Source organism: Thermobia domestica, chromosome 11 (genome assembly GCF_964235325.1).
Source record: "Thermobia domestica chromosome 11, izTheDome1.hap1.1, whole genome shotgun sequence".
In the NCBI taxonomy this organism is placed as follows: Eukaryota; Metazoa; Arthropoda; class Insecta; order Zygentoma; family Lepismatidae; genus Thermobia; species Thermobia domestica.
Window position 1 is genome coordinate 256,032,978 of NC_137464.1, and position 21,251 is coordinate 256,054,228.

General features: G+C 37.4%; 2 protein-coding genes across 3 annotated transcripts in view; both read right to left on the reverse strand.

The window, feature by feature from the left end:
- Positions 1 to 21,251, reverse strand: part of LOC145664959 (sodium-independent sulfate anion transporter-like) — a 398,697-nt gene that overhangs the window by 149,284 nt on the left and 228,162 nt on the right. The window lies entirely within an intron of this gene.
- The window catches only part of LOC145664955 (uncharacterized), a 28,138-nt gene continuing 19,889 nt past the window's right edge, over positions 13,003 to 21,251 (reverse strand). Inside the window, exon 2 of the mRNA XM_081732090.1 lies at positions 13,003 to 14,035. Coding sequence (XP_081588216.1) covers positions 13,993 to 14,035 — 43 coding nt within the window. The 3' untranslated portion in view covers positions 13,003 to 13,992. The remainder of the gene's footprint in view (positions 14,036 to 21,251) is intronic.

Here is a 21,251-nt window from a genome sequence, read left to right on the forward strand (position 1 = left end):
TCCAGGATTTCTGTTGTTTCAATCCTACGCGAGCGCTAAGGAAAACAAACGATCACAGCAGAGTATTTGTAATGGGGATCATTACGACAATCGCTACATTGAATGAAACATGGTCACTTCTGAATCTGTATGTGCGTGATGTTGTGGGAAACAACCTTCATGAAAGTGGAAATGTCTGTGGGTAGCAGATCAAGCAACGAATCTCGTCATCCGAGTGAATACATATGCTGTTCTGATGAAATTGCAGGGTTTAGTGTTTATTGTGACAGTTGTTTTAGATGGGTACATGCCCAGTGTTATGGTTTGTCAGAGGAACAAGTGCAGGAGTTAGACAAAAGCAGTGAGCCGTGGTTATGTAAGCCTTGCCTGGCGAAGCAGGTGACAGTGTTGCCACTGCCGAAATCTCCGGAAACTGAGAGTGATGAAGGCGAACGTGTAACGCGGGGTAGCCCGAATGATTCTGATAAGGAGGAAGGAAGTCGAGGAAACGTAGCTTCCGGTCCAAATGTGCAATTAACGGACTTTGCGGCCATGATGGAACGCTTCAGTCAAACTTTAACTGTAACCCTAAATGAAAAATTCGAAAAGGTGGACAATAAATTTCAGGATATTAGCAGTAAATTTCAGGATGTTAATAGTAACTTTCAGGCGATGAGCAATCAAGTCGACCGTAAATTTCAGGATATGAATGAGAAATTCGACAATGTTAAGTTTGAGTTGTTACAAACGATTAATGAAAAAGTAGCCCATGTGAACGAAGACGTAGAGGCTGTTAGGTCGGAAGTTCGCGATTTATATACCTCTGTTGGGAACTATCAGAATAAAATAGACGCGCGGGTAGATGCCGTTGAGGAAGGTCTCCGGTTATCGGTTGAAGCGCAGAATCGACGATGTGATGACTTGACTAAGGAGTTCTCACATCTCGAACTAAGTACCCAAAGGTCGTGTCAGGCACTTGAAGCCAGGATTCAGACGTTAGAGGGAAAACAAAACCAAAGAAAAGATAAACGGTGTAGTCGTAAACGAGCGCGAGACTTTGTTGTCGGTGATGAAATCGAGTCTGACGGGACCGAGTCAGACATCCAAGTGGATGTACCGGTCTCTTCAGTTGGGGAGACTCGTACTATTCCCACGGTGACTGTCTCTGTCTGTCAGCCGACCAACATTCACGGCACAAATGTCCTTCCCTTTGAATTATCTTCCCGTACGTTGAACTTAAACAAGTCACATACGTCCTGTGTTGAGACAATAGGTTGTCAGGCGTTGTCCAGGAGGGCGAATCCATTGCTAGTTTCACCTCAGGTGTCAGGATTTTCCAATCCTAGTTGTCGGTTGAACCATGTGGTGTCCTCTAGTAATGTAGCAGACATGACTCCTTCGTGCGCTGGAGTTCAGGAGGGAATATGTGGTCACGCGGTGGTATCAATGCCAGACAACTTAATTTCTGGACAAAATTACCAACACTATTCCATTTTCGGTCAAAATCACTTGGGTGCAAAGAGCCCCGTCGTTGGCCACAATTCTCCCGTGAACCCCAGTAGAAGCGAGGAAGGCTTTGGCAAGCGAACTCTAAATTTAAGACTTTCTGAATTAAATCACTTACCCACATTTTCTGGTGAATACGGTTTGGCTAGAACATTTCTAGAAAATTTGGAACAAACTTTTAAGGTAATTTCGGCATCAGAACACGAACGTCTAACCTTGGTACCTTGTTGCTTAACAGCTGGGGCCAAGACATGGTTTCAGACTGTATGTCAAGACATTAATAGTTATGCGGATTTTGTGCGTCTGTTCCGAGAGCACTATTTTTCTGCGAGAATGGAAAGGTTGCAAAAGAAGTTCATTCAGGGAATGAAATACGATCGAGCGAAGTACAGCCGATTAACGGACTTTGCGTGGAAAATTGTAGCAGAATATTATGCTGTGGCACAACACCCGGATGAAACCGAACTGATTGAGATAGTCTTGGATTGCTTACCAGCTGGTGATGCCAAGTTGCTGAGGGCTGTTGAGCCAAAGAACATTCAACACCTTATGGTGAAAATAGCTGAGATAGAGGGACATCCAGAGCCTAGTGAACCGGTCACGGACAAGAAGTTTAGACGCTTTCAGGTACGTCAGGCGAAAGTTGTCAAAAAGACAGAAAAGTCAGGGAAACAAGCCACCAAAGATACTTCGTCTCAGACGGAGGAAGACGAAAGCAAGAGGAAGGAAGGAAGTTCCAATGGCAAAGGAGATGACCGATTTTCCGGAAACCGGGGTCGAAGAAGGAATTTTCAGTCTCGAAGACCATGGCCCAATCAAGGAAGACCGAATTGGGTAAGAGATGGTAATGGAAATCGGAATGCTCCGTATGGGTACAACCAACGCTACTATCCAGCAGCGATGAGTTATGGGTATCCGCGGGGTACATCTCAGACATGCGCGCCAAACGCGATGAACTCAGCAGGAGCGCAAGCCTATCCGGGATACGCGCCGAATTTACTTCCTGGAGGGGGAGTGGCGGCTCCCACGTCCACTTCTTCCCCGGGAGTGAACATGGCGATGTCCACTGGATGGCCTCCGCAATATACGACATTCGTACCTACGATGGCTCAGCCACCGGAAACGAACGGGAATAGTTTGGGAAATGCATATCGCAGCCCTCATTAGGGGAGAGTGTGGACTGCGATGTGGATTCCTCAACTCCCCAGAAAGAACAAGATCGGTTCGCGAGTAGTCAAAATTCCAATTTGGTAACAACCTCGTTCGATTTTGATTCTAACCTTCCAAATTCGAAATTCAATATTCTGGCAGATTCCGAAAATCGGGAAACAAAATTGGGCACGCCTCTGTTCTCGATTCGTTTCGTGATCGACGAGAAGGAGTGTGACTCCAGTGCGGGAAAAGGTATCCTTCTAACGTATCCTTCGCCCACGTTAAGTTGTTCAGTTGGAAGTCTAACTCTGGTTTGCATTCTGGATTCTGGAGCGGACACGAATTTGTTGTCTGGAGACGTTTGGAGGAGGATCAAGGAGATTTATCCGTCAGCTAAACTTCGTCCAAAATCCAACATTTCATTACGAGGTTTCGCAGGAGACGAATCTTTTCAGGTCAAGGGTTTTCAAATTTTAAATTTCACGATTCAAGGTTACGTTTTCGAGGTTCCAGTATATGTGATTCAGAAATTGAAAACAGATTGTATTCTAGGTTTCCCCTTTTTCATTCGGTATCATGTTCTTCTAAATTGTAAAACGAAAGAAGTCTCTCTTGAGACTGATTCTGGTCAGACCATCTCCATCAACATGGAAAAGCAGCATTGTTGTCGAGTCACAGTTGCGGAAGTATCATCAGATGAAGAGGAAGACTCTTTGTACCAACCAGCTATTTCGAAAGAAGACATTCAAAATTTTGTTTCTCAGAGAACTGATTTGGATTCGGATTCTAGGAATCGTTTATTTTCTTTGTTGATCAGGTTTCGTTGTCTTTTTACAGAGAATCCCAGAGTCGTGAAGGTTGAGCCGTATAGAATACAGCTTTCAGACGACGTTCCCGTGGTAGGAAAGTTGTATCCTGTACCTGTTCACCTCCAGAAAGAATTTGAGCAAGTGCTGGACAAATGGTTGAAACTCGGAATCATCATAGAAGGTCCTTCACCTTACAGATGCCCTGTTCATATTGTGCGTAAGGCGTCTGGAGAGTTAAGGCCTGTAGTTGATTTGCGTGGTATCAATGAGCGTGTGATTGCACCAAAGATTCAAGTCGAACCGATCTCCGATCTAATCGCGCGAGTCAGTGGTGCAACCATTTTCACCTCATTGGACTGTACGCAGTCATATCACAGTGTCCCGATCCATCCAGACTCTTACAAATACGTCAGTTTCATTTACAAAGGTCGTCAGTATCAAATGACTCGTCTAACCATGGGTTTGAAATCATCTCCAGCAGTTTTCCAATCAATCATGCATACTTTTTTCGGCTTAGAACCTTTCAAAAACTTTCTTATTGTATACCTTGATGACGTCCTTTGTTTTTCATCATCTATTGACGAACATTTTCAGCATTTGGAAAAGGTCTTTGAAACTCTTCGTTCGGCAAATCTTTCGCTCAATTTCCAAAAGTGTAATTTCCTTCAATCACAAATTCCTTTTCTTGGCCACATAATTTCAGGATCTTCAGTCGAAATTAATCCCAAAAGTAACGAGGCCATCCGTCACTTTCCTCTGCCGCGGACTAAGAAAGCTTTACGAAGATTTCTTGGCCTCGTGGGATGGCGAAAGCGACATTTTCCTGACTTTGCGGGGTTGACAGCTCCATTTTATGATCTTCTGAAGAAGGACCGAAAGATTGAATACTCTCCGGAGTTACTGGAAAAATTCGATCAGTTGAGAGAACTTTTAAGTAGTCCTCCCGCACTTGCGCAACCGGACTTCAATCTTGATTTTCATTTGTACAGCGATGCATCTGCGGAGTCGTTGGCCGGCTATGTGGCGCAATATCCCCCGGGACAGGATGATCCGGAGGTTATTGCATATGCGAGTCGGCGAATAAAACCGCACGAGGCCTCGTTGTCGGTGTTCCAGTTGGAATTAGCTGCAGTTCTTTTCCTCTGCGAGAAATTTTCATACTTCATATTAGGTCGTCGGACTACGGTCCACTGTGACAATGCTGCAGTCACATATGCTTTCAGTTTAAAGAACCTAGATGCTCGAACAACTCGTCTTCTGCTTAAACTGCAACGCTTTGATCTTCAGTTCATTCACATCAAAGGCACGGACAATGAAATCGCAGACCTGTTGAGTCGCTATCCTCCAGAGATTCCTCAGGCAGAAGAGGATCATTTTGTAAATTTCTTGACCGCGGAGGACACGGACTTCTTGAATGTCACGGAACTGAAGCGAGAACAGCGGAAAGATCCGTATTGTAGAAAACTACATGCCATTTGGAAGGGTTGTCAAAACAATACTAGGGTACGTGTGGAGAATAATTTAGTTTATGTCAGAAATTCTCAAAATTCTGTTTGGTTGCTGGTCATTCCTTCCAGCTCAGTGAAAAATATTGTTTCGGCAATTCACAACAAAGGCCATTTTGGAGTGAAGCGATGTTTGTCGTTCGTTAAGGCCATGTTCCATTGGAGAGGTATGCGTGAGACTTTTACAAAGTATATTCAAGAGTGCCTTCTTTGTGCACGAACCAAATACTCCTACAGGGTGACTAGAAAGGAGCCCTGTCATGTTGAGGCGTCTTCTTCCTTTGAGAAGCAATGCCTCGACCTGGTCGGGCCTCTTCCTAAGAGCCAGGGATATAAATATATCTTGTCCATCCTGGACGTCTACAGTCGTTTTGTGTTTCTTCCCTCTTCGGACGGCACACACAAGAGAGATTGTGGCGGTCCTTGAAAAGAGATATTATTATCAGCTACCATACCCGAAGTATTTGGTGAGTGACCAAGGTCCGCAGTTCTTATCGGGCGTCTGGAAAGAGTTTTGTCAAAAACACCGGATAAAACATATACTTACCACGCCATACCATCCAGCTTCCCATGGCATTATCGAACGCAGACATCGTGACCTTCATCGCATTCTCCGCCTATATTGCAGTGACAACCAGTCCAAATGGAGTAATTTCCTAAAAGCGGCCCAAGATTTGTGCAATCACTCTTGGTGTGATGCTCTCGGATGTACTCCAGCGGAGCGTTTCTTAACGTATTCGGCATCCAAGAGCTTCAAGGAAAACTTCATTTGGCCCAAAGAGACGGTGCAAGTAAATGAAGACAAGAAATTTGTAGTTTCTGTTCCGGCAGCAGAACCGAAGAAGGAGAGAAAGCTGCGGAAACAGCAAGACATCGTCACAGAAGGTTCTTTGGTGATGGTGAAAACTCATCATATATCGTCAATACCCAAAAAGGTGTTTGCTAAATTTATGCACACATACGTCGGACCTTACAAAGTGGTATCTTTATCTCGAAATTCGGCGAGATTGCAGACTCTGCAGGGAGAAAACATAGGAGTTCAGAGTTTTGACAATCTGAAACTGTTTCGCTGCTCAGAAGAGAAAAGAAAGGAATTATTAGAAGGATGAAAAAAAAAAACTTAGTTTATAGGTTAAGGTTAGGTTAGGATTGATTAGAATGTATAGTTGTAATTAGAATTGAGAGAGAAAAAAAAGAAGGATGTTTTATCTTGTATAGTCTCTAGTAATTAAGTAGTAACAAAAAAAAAACCAACTTAAGAAGAACTCATAAGTTCAGATTTTTTTTTTCTCCGAAGCTCCCGGAGGATGTTACCTTATGCCCAGCATAACGTAACATGGCCCGATGCTTTTGAGCACCTTGTATGTTGGTAGGAAAATTTTAAAATTTATTTAGAATGTTAAGAGAAACTTTTATTTTATAGTAGAAAACCGTAGATCGAGAATTTTGCGTAATTTTAGTACAACAGAGCGTTTCGATAGATGTTATATGAAGATTACATGATTATTAATTATATTTTATATATTTTACGCATTTATTCATGAATATATTATTATTTTAGACAAATAAGTGTATATTTCAGCTTTTTCAATGGTTTTCAGTTCATTTCTATTCATATTTCGGCATAGGGAATCTTCACAAGAAAGCTAGAAATTTTATTTCGTAAAATCTTCTTCAAAATTCCAAATTAATAAAGTCAGCCATAATTTCTTCTTGGTGCATCTCTTTGTTTCGAAGTAAAATTATCTGATTGGATAATCCACAATCACAGCTGCGGCTGAGATTTCGGTTTTCTTTGATCTTCGCACAGAAGCCTATCATCCGATCATTACGTCATGATTATCTTCCAATTAGGGATCATCTTCTTGTAACTCTTGGTCTTACGGCGTCAGCCATTTCAAGAGTCAGACGTGCAGTGTTTAGCGTCTGCAGAAAAGTGGAATAATTTGTGATCACGTTAAATTGTGTTAAATTCTTCGTTTTGGCGAATATTGAAAATTGTCATCAGAGATAAACGTACGGTGTTTGGTGTTTCAACAGATTATTAATCCAGAAATAGTCCAATTGGGAAGTGATTTCGTATAACATAATGGATACTAGCATGTAGATGTCTAGTGTTATGGAATGAGCTCCTTAGCAAATTTTGCGTTCTCGATCAGCCAGAGAGCCTAAGAGAAGCCAGAGGAGACGGTGAAGGAGAGAGAACGTTGAGTAGTGGTGCAGACATCGAGGAAGAAGAAGTCAAGCCACGCTCGATGCTTTTTCTGGATAGGTGCTGTAGGAGTTAGTATCCTAAAACTGTTTTGAGACCACGTTTTCCGAGGTTCCCAGGAATCTCGGGTGGAGAAGTCGTCAGGAATTTTTTTTTGTTGTTAATATATCCGTTCAGTCGCTGTGTAAGAAGGGGATTCAAGTAAGTAAGGAATAGTGAAAGTGAAACTCAATCCAGGTATTTGGCGTCAAAATTTCCTTGTTCTGACAAACATGTGTGAATATATTTTCTGGTGTACGTGTAATATTCGTAATATGAAGCATTAAGTTCGTAAAGTTTCCCTCAACGCCGCACACATGTAGATTCAGGCAATGTGACATCGTGTTTTCATTCGATGGGGGGAAAAAGAAAGCTAGAATCTCAGCACAGAGCGATTGTTGTAATCTCAAGAAAAAAAATGTGTGTACCACACACACATTTTCCCCAGTGATGAAAAGATGTTTTAGATTCCCCAAAATCTAGAAAGTATTCATTTCGGTAATTCTGCTCAAAATTCAACTTTTAGTTGTTTTGGCATGTTTTCTTTGGTTTTTGAAATAGAATGATTATGAATGTTGAAGATGTAAACAAGTGTCGGATTCACGGCTACTGTCAAGTGCAAGGGTACATGCATTTTGCGTACCGGTAACTGAAAACTTTCATCAATAGGCTAAACCTACGTAATATTTTAAAATTCTGATACCCATCAAGTTAGAAATTGCAATTTTTGTTAATTACTAGTAAATATCCTTTCGTTCTTTTTGTTAAGAAATTCAATATATTCAGAGCGACACTGATGCAAAAATAACCACTGCGTCTTCGGTAGGAATGTGGTAGCGGATACGAAACAAAATATAAATGCAAAATAAGTATGGTGCTTTATGAAATATATGTGTGATTTTTTTTTTTAAATATATATATGCTTGTTTAGGTTAAGTTAGTATAGTTAGATTAGGGCTTTAGGTTTAAGTGTGATGTCAATATGTACATGAATGTTTTGCCTGTGCTAGATTGTCATGTGGGTCCGAGCTGAAGAGAGGTCGCGAAGAGCGTAAATCCTCTACGCCGGCCACAATCTCGACGCACAGAGGAGTGTAAGCACCAAAGAATATGTAAACAGAAGCAAAATTAGCTAACCACAACATGTAGGCAGTGAAGTTATTATTTTCAGTAGTGTTTTGTATTTTCTATTGTGTCCTTTTGTTTGTTTTTGCGTGTCGATACAATGTCAATGTTCTAGAAGGCAAGAATATTAAATGAATATTAAAGAATATGAATATTTCGAGAATATGAGCAAAAGTAAAGAATGTTTCGGCTCTGAAAAGTATAGAAATCGATTTTATTAATTTTATTTAGATGGGTATGTCAGTTCAATGTAAATATTTTCTTATTATCGAATATTTTGTCCAATAATACATTCATGAATATTTTAAAGAATAAAACTTACTAGCCGTGAACGCATCTTTCTTTTCGAATACGAAATCTAATTAACTTGTAATTTTAAGAAGTGATAGAAATATGTAGTCGATGTTTTCGGTATGCATGCGAAGCATGATAAAACAAAGAGCAGTATGTACAGAATAAGTTTGCTGGGGAAATGAAATAGCTGTGAAATTCAGGGAAAAGACTTTCCTTAGTGTGACCGAGTTGAAAACAACCGAATCTGTAGAAATTTCTCATTTTATCAGTTTCGATCAAAATCTCAGTTTGGATTTTTTTTTTATTTACAAAATTCTGTTTCAAGATTTTTTTTTTTTAAATTCAGATAGGGCTTTCACAGACAACATCAAGATCTTCTTTGTGCTCAGTGCCAGCTCCACTCGGAGGTCGGTGTCCTGTGTCTGTAGTCGTGGTTCACAACCTATTTCCGGATGGGATGTGGATGATGAACTGCAGGCCTGGATATCGGACTGTGAGTCGAGATGGAAGAGAGTTTGGAAGCTTTATATTTCGGGCCAAATTTGAGTTCTATTTTCCGTAGATGATTGGCTTGGTGAGTGTATCAGTGGCTGTTGATGACGAGCCCATACGGGCCCGGTAGGTTCGGTGTCACTAGTCAGTGATACATTCAACATAGCATGTAATCTCAAGGAAAGGGAACATCATACAAGAAAACACAAATTAATTCAATTCATTTTATTATTATTATTATTATTTTTTTTTTAAATTGTAAAAAATGCAAGGCCAAGACCATGACCCGGGTGGTCTTGGTCTTGGTCTTGCATTGGTACCCTTGGTCTTGGTCTTGGTTTTGCTCACACAGTCCTGGTTTTCGTCTTGGTCTTGCTTGCACTTAAGAAATCTTATGCTTTTCATAGATAAATCTTACTCTGAATATAAGAGATCATAAATTATACAATGCGCCAATAGTAACGGATATAGAATGTATGTTTCTAAATGTAATATACGAACGTTGTTTACTTTCGTGAAAGTATGATGTAGTGTATAACATAGGCGATGACCTTTACCGTTTTTAAAAAGTGGGTGCCCAGGCTTCACTACTTGTAAGATAAATCACAACGTTTTGTAATATTTTTTAAAACTTTTTAAAAGATCTAATACTTCACTGGTTCCCAAACTGGGAAGGCTACCCCTGAGACGCATGAAAGAAAATCAAGAAGGCTCAGGTTACTGAAATACCATGAATTGCGAAATTATTTTTAAACTCTAAAGCGTCAGATTTTTCTTTCTTTTCAACCATGATTAGCTAATCTTTGTATTGAACAAACTTCCAACTAAATATTGAGATTTTGTTTTACTGATTCTTATATATCCTCCATAGGGACATTACACAAAAGCGATGAAAAAATTTCGAGACTTTCGAAACGTGAGCATGGAGAAAAAGGACAGAGCTGGGTTGAACGGAAAACAAATGAGGTGTTAGAAAAATGGCAGCAGTAGGGGAGAAAAAAGTATTTTAGATGTAATTAGGAGGAGGAAGAGGAATTGGTTGGGACATTGGTTGAGAAGGAACTCTATTATGAGGGAAGTGCTAGAGGGTATAGTGAAAGGAAAGAGAGAGAAGTTACGAAGGAGACTTCCTTTAGTTGAAGGAAGGTATTAAAACAGAAAATTGCTGCTTCAAGACGAAGAGATTAGCTTAGCACCACTGCATCGAAGCTTCTCGGTAGCAGCAAGTGACCTACCATAAATGTCAGAATAGCTATGATGATGACGATATATTTAGCAATATTGGCCAGAAAAAAAGGAAGAAAAAATTAAAATAATAATGGTTATAATCACATCTCTTAATATTTTAGAATAATTTTGAGTGAAAACTGAAAACGACTCAACTTCCAAAACTACAAAATCACTTTCACTTGTGAATATGGATTATTTATTGTATAATGTTATATCGCTCATTCCTCGACGTGTCGTATACCTAAGGAGCTAAAAGTTATATTGATAAACAATTATTCAACGTATAAGCATCCACTAATGAAATCAAGCTTGCAGTCACATGTACTAAGTTTTTGTCAATGTCATGAAACTTTTATTTCAATATTAATTTTATGAGCACACATTAAAAATTTCTAACAGATGCTTGAGCCTCGGAGCCAAGGCCATATCCATGTAGTCGGCACTTATGGTGTGTGGAATTACCGATGTTGAATACTACATTTCTCTTTAGTTTCGGAAGAAGAACACCACTAATATGTTTTGAAATGAAATGAAGTATCTATTTTAATGTCCAACGATTTTGCACCGACCCTAAGGGAGACGATGATGATGAGAATTGAATGAAATGATGGAATGAAGAAAGTAGGAGAAAACAGGAAAACCCCGATAAAACTCACGCGCACGGTGTTTGCAAACCATGAAAGCTCACATGGCGCAAGCTGAGACCGAACCAGGTACCCCATGCACTACAGGTGAATGCTCTACCACTGAACCCGTACTTCTGCAAGACTCTTGTGCAAGAGTCTTGGTCTTCGTCTTACACCTATTGGTCTTGGTCTTGGTCTTGTATCGGAATTCTTGGTCTTGGTCTTTTGTGCATGCAAGACTCTTGCACAAAACGCAAGACCAGACTCTTGCGCTGATAATTCAAGATGCTATCTGTATCAATGATATTTTTCCGTTGGTTTTCTTTAATATATAGGCGCGAGATTAATAGCCATTCTTAAATTCGTTTATGACCTTACAACTCCTGAATGTTTTCGTTTTTACTAATATCTTCAAATTCATTAATTTTAGTTTTTAAAATGCGATTTTTTTCTTTTAAAAGTTTTGGAAGTTTCGCGCCCGATGTCAATGAAATTTTGTGTAGTTATAATATTCGGATTTTGTAACTACCACAGTTTTGCCTGTTTTCCCTTCTCCGCCATTTTAGTGCATTCCTGGTCGAACCATAGTTTGTTCCTATATATTTCCGTGTGCCCAGTTTTTCTCTTACTGAAATTTTAATGTTGTTCCTAATTTCAATCCAAGTATCCTCTACACTGGTGCACTGTAACCTAAAACCGAAAATCTTTTCGATACTTCAATCTGAAATTCCCCTTTCAACTGACTTTAATTTCTTTAAGTTAATCCTCTCCGTTTTCAGATGTTGAATATTTCCTTTCTTCAACGACAATCTTTCTTTTATTATCACGAGTACCAAGTAGTGAGCAGTGTCACAGTCAGATCCTACGAACATGAACATAATTATCTAAACTATCTTCTTGCATCCATTATAAGGTGATAAGCTTGATTATGTGTTTTTCCGTCTGAAGAGGTCCAAAGATATTTATGAACGTCGCGATGTGGGAATTTTGTACTCATTATAAGGTTTTTGGATGTTGCAAAGTTCACAAGTTTAACGCCATTGTCGTTACTTTAGTTGTGCTCACTTTCATTCTCCATAATTAGTCTGAAAATATTCTCTTCTCCTACCTTCGCATTTAAATCCGTTAACACAATATTCATATGGTATCCCGGGGAATTGAAAATACCAGTTCTGCTTCTTCGTAAAAATGTCATTTATATCGTCATTTTATCTTCTGTTGGGGCATGAACGCTTAAGACAATAACCTCACATCACCAATCCCTAAAAGCAATAAAGGAAAATCTATCATTAACAAATTAAACCCGTTTAATTGCTGATATTATTCGTTTGTGAACGAAACACTCTGTTCCTTGTTGGCGATGTTTATTATTTTCTGTAAAAGAACGTAAAATTTCCGGTGTTTGTTGCTCCCGTTCCTTCCCATCTAACTTTCTGAACTCCTACTAGGTCCATACAATGTTTCTCTAAGTCATTCGTTACGAATTTAAACGCGCTTCCCTTAGAAAGACTTTTTATATTCCATGTTCTACATCTCATATCTATTTTACTTTGCTGAGATCGTGCGAAGTTATTAATCCTGGTCCGAAGCTTCTGTGAACGTTTCTGAATAAGATTAATTGTTCAGATTTTTACAGGATGAAGTTATTAGTCCCACGTAAGACTCTCAAGCTGGAGGACCACCCCTTGTCATCTGTCCGTAACTGTTTATCCAACATATTCGGAGCTATTTTATATTTATATGTAGGGAACTTCCCCCCGTTCCGCAATCTGAAGATGCGCCATATCGTGGTGACAGGAACACACATTATACGGAAATATGTGGTACTTCATCTTTAATTTGCTTCAGTACAATCACTGATTGAATACGCTCAATAAAGACAAGCAATTAGCTAAGTCTAAAATTCATATACATGGAAATAAGCAATGTTTTCTCTTGAAACCGAAAAATACTTATACCAGTTTGTGTGTTTGTGAATAGAAGCATTCCATAATTAAAACTTTTTTAAATCTCTAGTCACAAACATATTATCTTGTGAATAAACTAAATTTTATTCTAATTACACTACAGTATTAGAGCAGATAACAAACAACATGCAATACACAATCAACTCAATAATTGCATCTAATTTACTAGACGAAGAGTTTAACTTACTAATTTTACTGCTACTTTCTTTTAAGTGTAAACACTGAAGATGTTTGTACATATAACGCTTCAAAAATGGATACAGATGTCCAATTTTCAAAAACACCGCATTATCATCTGCTTCATGGGCACATCTTTCGTGTGTGAGAGCTACTCCTACAATTGCTACCATGGAATAAGGGTATCTCCCTTTTACAACTAATAGAGGTGCTCCTGGAGCATATATACACGATGCGTATGAATTAGAGTAACAGATTACGTGGTTTCGTTTACTATAATTTGCACAACTGATTACTTTAGTACTATGTCTAAAACATTCTGATTGAACAGTTTGATAAAATGGCACAATTTCAAATAGCGATCTATTTTGCCAATACCAACCAAATGTAACAAAAAATGGGTTCAACTGGTTATAATCATTTGTAGCACAGGAGATATTAGCAAGTAATTTCCTAGAAAGGAACCCTCGGAGTTTTAATATAGCGATACCATCATACGTTACCACATACAAGACTTTGTTGTACTCAAAATCTTTATCGTCAGGATTGGTGATTTCTTCGTTTGGATAAATCTTGATTTGATTGTTATCTATAAGATTTGATCCTTCAATCACACATTCCTCAACCGTTAATATAAGATTAGATGTAATAAAAGTACCAATGCAAACACTACGATTTGGAAAGCTCCATATTTGCACAACGAGTTTTGATAAGTGTTGTGTATAAAGGTAGCTTCTAGTACCACAAATCATGAAAGAAATTAATACAAAATGACCGAAAATTAGTCTCATTTCTAGTTTTCCTCACGTTTTGCACCTCGTTTGAACCAGTACTTCATTACAGACTGGTTGATCTTTGATTTTCTTGTCTTCTTCACTGTTATGAGTGGTTGATAGGTGCACCAGACTTCCGTCCTCGTGTGCTAAAAATGCAGATGAAGAGTTATTAGATTATTTTTTAATACACGTATATCACTTCTTGATTTAAATGTAATAGAGGTTATATAAATCGAAAGGACTAAAAACTGATTTTGAGTTCCTGGCTCCGTTATGATTATTATCTAAATACAGCTTGCCTTTTTATGGCCTGAGTGTAACATTAGTTGTGATTTTTTATATATATTACTTCTTTGAAAGGATGTGATTTGGAGAATGGAATAATTAATTTTATTCCATATATTTAGTTTAATGTTGCTGATTTTTTTATTTTCTTCTGCCATTGTATCCTTGCTTTCCTCAAAAGGAACGAATTGGAAATATTCTGTATATATATATATATATATATATATATATATATATATATATATATATATATATATATATATATATATATATATAAAGATTTAGTTCTGCATTCATTAGAAATTGTATCAGAGTCTTGATTGAAGTCCAGTTACAACTCGCCAGAATATATTTATAGGAGAGAAGAGTGTAACCATGAAGTTGTTGAAGTTGAGCAAGCAATTTTGCCCTAGTAGATTTGAAGTAGATCACATTCGAAAATTAGGTGCCAATTCTTTTATCACACCAACAGTGATAGGTTTCTTTTATCTGTATTTGAAATAATTTTGATTTAGTTAATGCCATGCCAAATACTAATCTATAATGAAGTATAATTTTTCGTCTAGCCCAAGATTTTACGTAATTGCATAGTTTATTCTTCACCTCGATTGAAGTTTTATCATCAGGTGTAGACCTAAGTCCCAGTCAGTGGCGTAGCACAATTTTGCGCCCCCCCCGTAAAGTAAGAGAAGGGGCCCCACTTGTAAAGCCGACAGAAGTAAGGTTGAAGTTCTATTTCTTTAGAACTTTATTCATCGCAAGACTTCGGGGCCCCTTTACCTCGGGGTCCCCCGCACTGCGGGGGTTGCGGGGGCAGCTGCTACACCACTGGTCCCAGTCATCTACCATGTATCATCAGGTAATACCATTATAATTAATAATTCTTTGGGTTTCTCCAACACATTAAGAAAACAAGAAATTATTAAATTGGCACATACATTTTTATGATTTGTTGTCAGGTCTTAAATCTATAGTAAAATTTAAGGAAATATCCAGTATTTATGTCACAACTGTATTTCATACTTAATAATTTCGTGGAGATTAAAATCACTTCTTCGTAGATTACGATTCTTCGCAGAAATTCTACCCTAATATTTCTTCTATATACTATGCTATACATACCATAGATACTATAAATGATATATATAAAGTTCAGTCAAATGAAAAGGTCCAATTGCAAATGTGGACAACGTGTTGAGGGAGATGTTAGTCCTGTTTGCTGTTTATATAAAAATATGTGTAAGCCATAATAAATGTTACATTTGGGTAGATTTGTTGCGCACGAGCACAGTGTGGCACATTAACAGAGGTTGGTTACTTATCAGTGTTCCTTTCTCTCCCCCAGATAAGATATGCCGCCGTGTGACACACCAATGGAGGTACCAGTGACCAATGTTACCAAGGAAAAACAGTAGGTTGTGATACGGTTTCGTTGTATGGAAGGTGTCCATCCAGTGAACATACACAGGAGAGTGCAGGGTGTGTATGGTGCGAAGTGTGTTTCAGACAAAACAGTGCGAAAGTAGTGTCGGCGTTCTGATGGTGGCAGGAAGATACTGACTGATGATGCGCGAAACACGCAGGTGACGAATAGTATTCCTGATGAGACAGTTGCTGTTATTGACAATTGCATTGAAGCTGATAGACGGGTCTCCTTGGATTCCATTAGTGCTCAAGCACAGGTGTCTCATGGCAGTGTGCATGATAATGTGCGCAATAGACTTGCTTACCGGAAGGTTTGTGCTCATTTGGGTCCCGAAGTGTTTGTCCAAAGAACAGCGACACAACAGAACGGAAATATCACTTGAACCATTTGACGCGATATCAGAACGAGGGCGACAATTTCTTAGAAAATCATATATCTTTGCAATTTTTAACTTACTCTCACTTAATTTCTTACTTGGTTGAAGAATTGCAGATATCTTCTTTCTCATTAGAGGCATCAACGCTGAAAAGGGACATCACTCTAAAGTCCGGCTCCGATTTCAATGAAATCTTCTTTTCTGATAGAGGGCATGTATGCATTATTTGAGATGACAGAAATTTTTGGCATGGTGCATGTTTTCTATTTTGTTAAAATATTTTTTAAGAGTTGTGATGTGATTATTAGAGATTACTGCAGAAATACCTTACTACCCCTTGTAAACGGAGCGTTAATGAAAGAACAACCATGTAGATGCATATAAGGCCTAGGGACAAATCGTATGGTAGGTATGATCTTGACGGCAGCCATCTTGAAATCCTCCATTTTGAATTAAGGTCAAGTTTTTTAAAAAAAAATGGGAATAGGGCAATATGATACATAATTTCGGGCTAGAATTTAATCAGAAAAACAAAAGTAAAGTTATTTTTAAGACACGTACATTTAGGGAAAGGTTACAGGCATATTAATTGTTTATACCCACTATGTGCGTAAGTCCCTTACATCCATTTCTAACGCACGTATTAATTATAATAAGTGGATAAAAGCTTCGGTAACGCATGTTATGCCTAGAGGCAAGTGGTACGGTAATGGTAACCTTGACAGCAGCCATCTTGAAATTTACCATTTTGAATTAAAGTGAAGTTTTGAAAAATAAAAACTATAGCATGTGACACCTCATTTTAATAGCAATTTTTTCCCAAAAAGCCAATGGTATGCTTACTTTTGTTCTATAGTTAACCAGTATGAATTTAAGACTGCTTCTAATGTGCACCAAACATCCATTATTCGATCTTTCAAATTGACAACATTCCTAATTTTCACCGTATGTTTTAAGATTCCAACTGGTCCTTGCAATTGTGCCATGGCTTATGTTTTCTAAATTTATTACATTTTTTAAGAGTTGCGATTTGTCAGTTCATGAATAGTGTTGGGATAAGCATCTAGCAATCTTTCTGAATTTTGAAGACTTGCAATCTAATTGTTTATTTCAAACCAGAATGCATGAGAAGCCTATGGACCTATGTGACGTAAAGAAATACAAATGAAATTATAACAAATTGTTGTTATATGAACACGAAATTATCAGGAAATGTAGCCTACATGTTGCACAAACGACAAACAATAAAATATTTTTAATAAATACAGCTTTAAAGGAACAGCAGGAATGATAGAAAATATCAAAGAGGCGTCATATGATTGTTCTCAATATGCTGTTTGTACCATGAACATAATATGAAAACAGGTAACTTGTTTATAAAGAGGTGTCACTTAATCAAGTTTCCAATCAATACTGATCATAAAACTTACAAACATGAAGCTTCGACAACAATCGCTAGAAAACGAATGACATTTTTGTCTGACTAGCTAAAAAATTGTCATAGAAAATAAATAAATAAATAAATAATATAAAACAAAACAAAAGTCCATTAATTTGCACAACAATCATATTTCGTTTTCCTTTCTGAAATGAATTTTCATTTGATTTCTCGTCTCATCTACTATCCACTAGAAGCTACGTCTTCGGTTTACCTGAATACAAAGTTGGAGTGTTTCGTTGTGCGATTATTCACGTCAGTAAACGAGTTTTTGAAGGGCAGGTATAGGAAATAAATAATTACATTGCAAGTCTTCAAAATTCAATAAGATTGCTGGATGCTTATACCAACACTATTCATAAACTGACAAATCGCAACTCTTAAAAAATGTAATAAATTTAGAAAACATACGCCATGGCAACAATTGCAAAGTACCAGTTGGAATCTTAAAACATACGGTGAAAATTAGGAGTGTTGCCGATTTGAAAGATCGAATAATGGACGTTTGGTGCACATTAGAAGCAGTCCTAAATTCATAGTGGTTAACCATAGAAAAAAATTAAGCATATCATTGGCTTTTTGGGAAAATTTGCTATTAAAATGAGGTGACACATGCTATGGTTTTTATTTTTCAAAACTTCACTTTAATTCAAAATGGCAAATTTCAAGATGGCTGCTGTCAAGGTTACCCTTACCGTACCACTTGCCTCTAGGCATAATATGTATTACCGAAGCTTTTATCCACTTATTATCATTAATACGTGCATTAGAAGTGGATATAAGGGACTTACGCACATAGTAAGTATAAACAATTAATATGCCTGTAACCTTTCCCCAAACGTGCGTATCTTAAAACTAACTTCACCTTTGTTTTTCTGATTAAATTCTAGCCCGAAATTATTTATCATATTACGCTATTCCCACTTTTTTTTTATAAAAGAAACTTGACCTTAATTCAAAATGGTGGATTTCAAGACGGCTGCCGTTAAGGTCATACCTATCATACGACTTCCCCTAGGCCTTATATGTATCTACATGGTTGTTCTTTCATTAATGCTCCGTTTACAAGAGGTAGTAAAGTACTTCTGCAGTAATCTCTAATAACCACATCACAACTCTTAAAAATTATTTTTTAAAAAATAGAAAACATGCACCATGGCTAAAATTTCTGTCATTACATATAATGTATACATGCCCTCTACCAGAAAAGAAAATTTCATCGGAGCCGGACATTTGAGTGATGTCCCTAGTGAGTATAGGTTTTAAAATTTACTTTAAAACACTGTACCTTATCCCTCCAAAGAGGAATATATAATGGTGATTAACCCCTTTCTGCATGATTTTCTTCTGTTAGCAAAAAAAAAAAAAAAAAAAAAAAATCAGTATTGGAAATCCTCATATAGGAACTTGAAAAATGAATTAAAACTTGAAGTTTAGATTTTTCCTTAATTCCGACGAGAAATACTGTAAGCAAGTGACATATATGACACACTTACAAGTCACAAAGAACATGCCAGGTGACACCAAAATCTCTTATTCATACACGTCAATATCTTACACAGCAAACAAAAGAGTCATTCGATGCCTTTAATAAATCACAAAGAAGCTAAAGTGAAAAAGGGTATCTGCCATATATGGCACGGTATGCGATAAGGGGTTAAAAATATAAAATCACATTTGACAACAACGATGGCGGATACAACTGCCACAACATTCCTAATTGCTCAAACAGTCTGCTCCATTCTCCATTGAGCACGCAACAACGAACATGTTTCTCATTTTACAAATAGGATATCACCATTACACTGCAATTCACAACAATTTCTCAGTGATTTTCGAGGTGACTAAATTTTTAGAATATTTTTTGGACGAATACAGTTCTACGTCTTCCTCCTTCAAACAGATTTCGATCATGAGAAACATAGAATGACAATGAGAAGATCCTTAATTGACTCAACTGTCATGTCACAATGAGAAAATGCTCGTAAATCTCGAGAGATGAAAGGATAATGATCCAATGACAAAATCTGGAGTAAATCTCGACATAACCACGATTTGTATCTCCCAATCAGGATGATTTTTTACCAAAACACAGCAGCTTGTCTATGAAGATAACATGACTGATGTTAGAATATTAAATTTTAGAAGAAATTTGGAGAAATAAATTTTGAGTTTTCTTAGGAAGACTTCCTATTTCAATTTTCTCACAGAAACGATAAAAATTACGAAATACACTCTTATTTAGCATAATATTCAAATATTTATGGCGAAATATGCAAAAAAAAATATAGGACATTAATATTAATACATATAAATGAAACTTGTATACTACAGTTAATATTTTGATCATTTTAAAGGTGGATCACCACCCGGAAGTCAGTACATATTTTAACTCATTTCCTTAACTACTGCGCAATGAAACGTTACATATTATAAATATTGTACTATAAGATAGAGTATTGTTTGAGCTACAGCACAAGATACTAATTCATTTGGTTGTATCTCCTGATATCGAAAAATGTAACAAATAAAAGTAAATATTTGATTCGTTTTACAATGAGCACACAAGATGGCACTTGCTGTAAGATCTTATTAGAAGTGCTTAGTTTTACGAAGTGTTTATTTGTATGTGTAAAGTATTTTAAAGTAACGATCTTATTACGAAATAGATATATTGTTTGACAGTTTTTCGTGTTATGTTTCATATTTTATTTAAATATTAATTTACATTTAAGGAAATAGATTTTGAGACGAAACTTGTGCAGAATGCCATAATGCGTTGTTGCCAAATTTGTACGTTTACTGTAGTAGTCACAATAAGAAAACTCCTGGATTCTAGCGTCGCAGTTCGAGAAGTGGAATTGCGGTAAGGGTCGAAAACTAATTTCTCTAGTAAGTATCCGAGCAGAATTCCATGATTACTTCCTTTATTATCTGGCATCAGTAAACACTCGACATTATCTGGCAACGCCACACTATTTAAGCAGCGTTTAGTATAGCACTGGGAACACCTAGTGATCCACCTTAGTAATACATATTAGAATGAATCTTGTACAGAGTATTCCGAAAGTCACGAAATGGATATGTTATACAAAAGTATAATATAACATATCTAGGGACTATCACCATACCGTTGATGTTTTTCCCTAGTTAGTGACGTCACCTGAGCTCTCCCCAATTGAACACACTTGGAACCAGTTTCAGACACCAACTCCGCTCCACTGGTGATCTTCACAATCTCAAGACACAGTTACAGCAGCTAAGGACTGGCTTGCCTCAGGCAACGATATGACTCTACAACTCACTCCCAAGCCGCTTTAACGCATGTATCCGCCCATAGGGGGTATTATTATAACTTACTGATCTGCATCACGTGTTACGCTCGTACAAACAAAATATTTTCTAGGATTTATCTGATATTGTAATTAACACAATAAATCGGATGGACTTCCAACTCACACTAATATAATTCAGAAAATTGAATGCAACAATTTAATAGGGACACAATAGTTTAACGATTAGTTCTATCGCCCAACGTATGGAAGTTGTGGGATTGGTTGTCTTTGGCAAATACATCGTGGTTTGGATTCCATATCAGACTATGGGTCCATGCGAACACATGAATAGGTGAGTAGCTAACGGGGGAACTTTCTGTGCGTGATTTACTACCGTATATATATATATATATATATATATATATATATATATATATATATATATATATATATATATATATATATATATATATATATATATATATATATATATATAGACAAGTTTTTTGTGATAAACAGATTACTATTTCCTCGTACAACCCAAACACGCTGACCAGTAGCT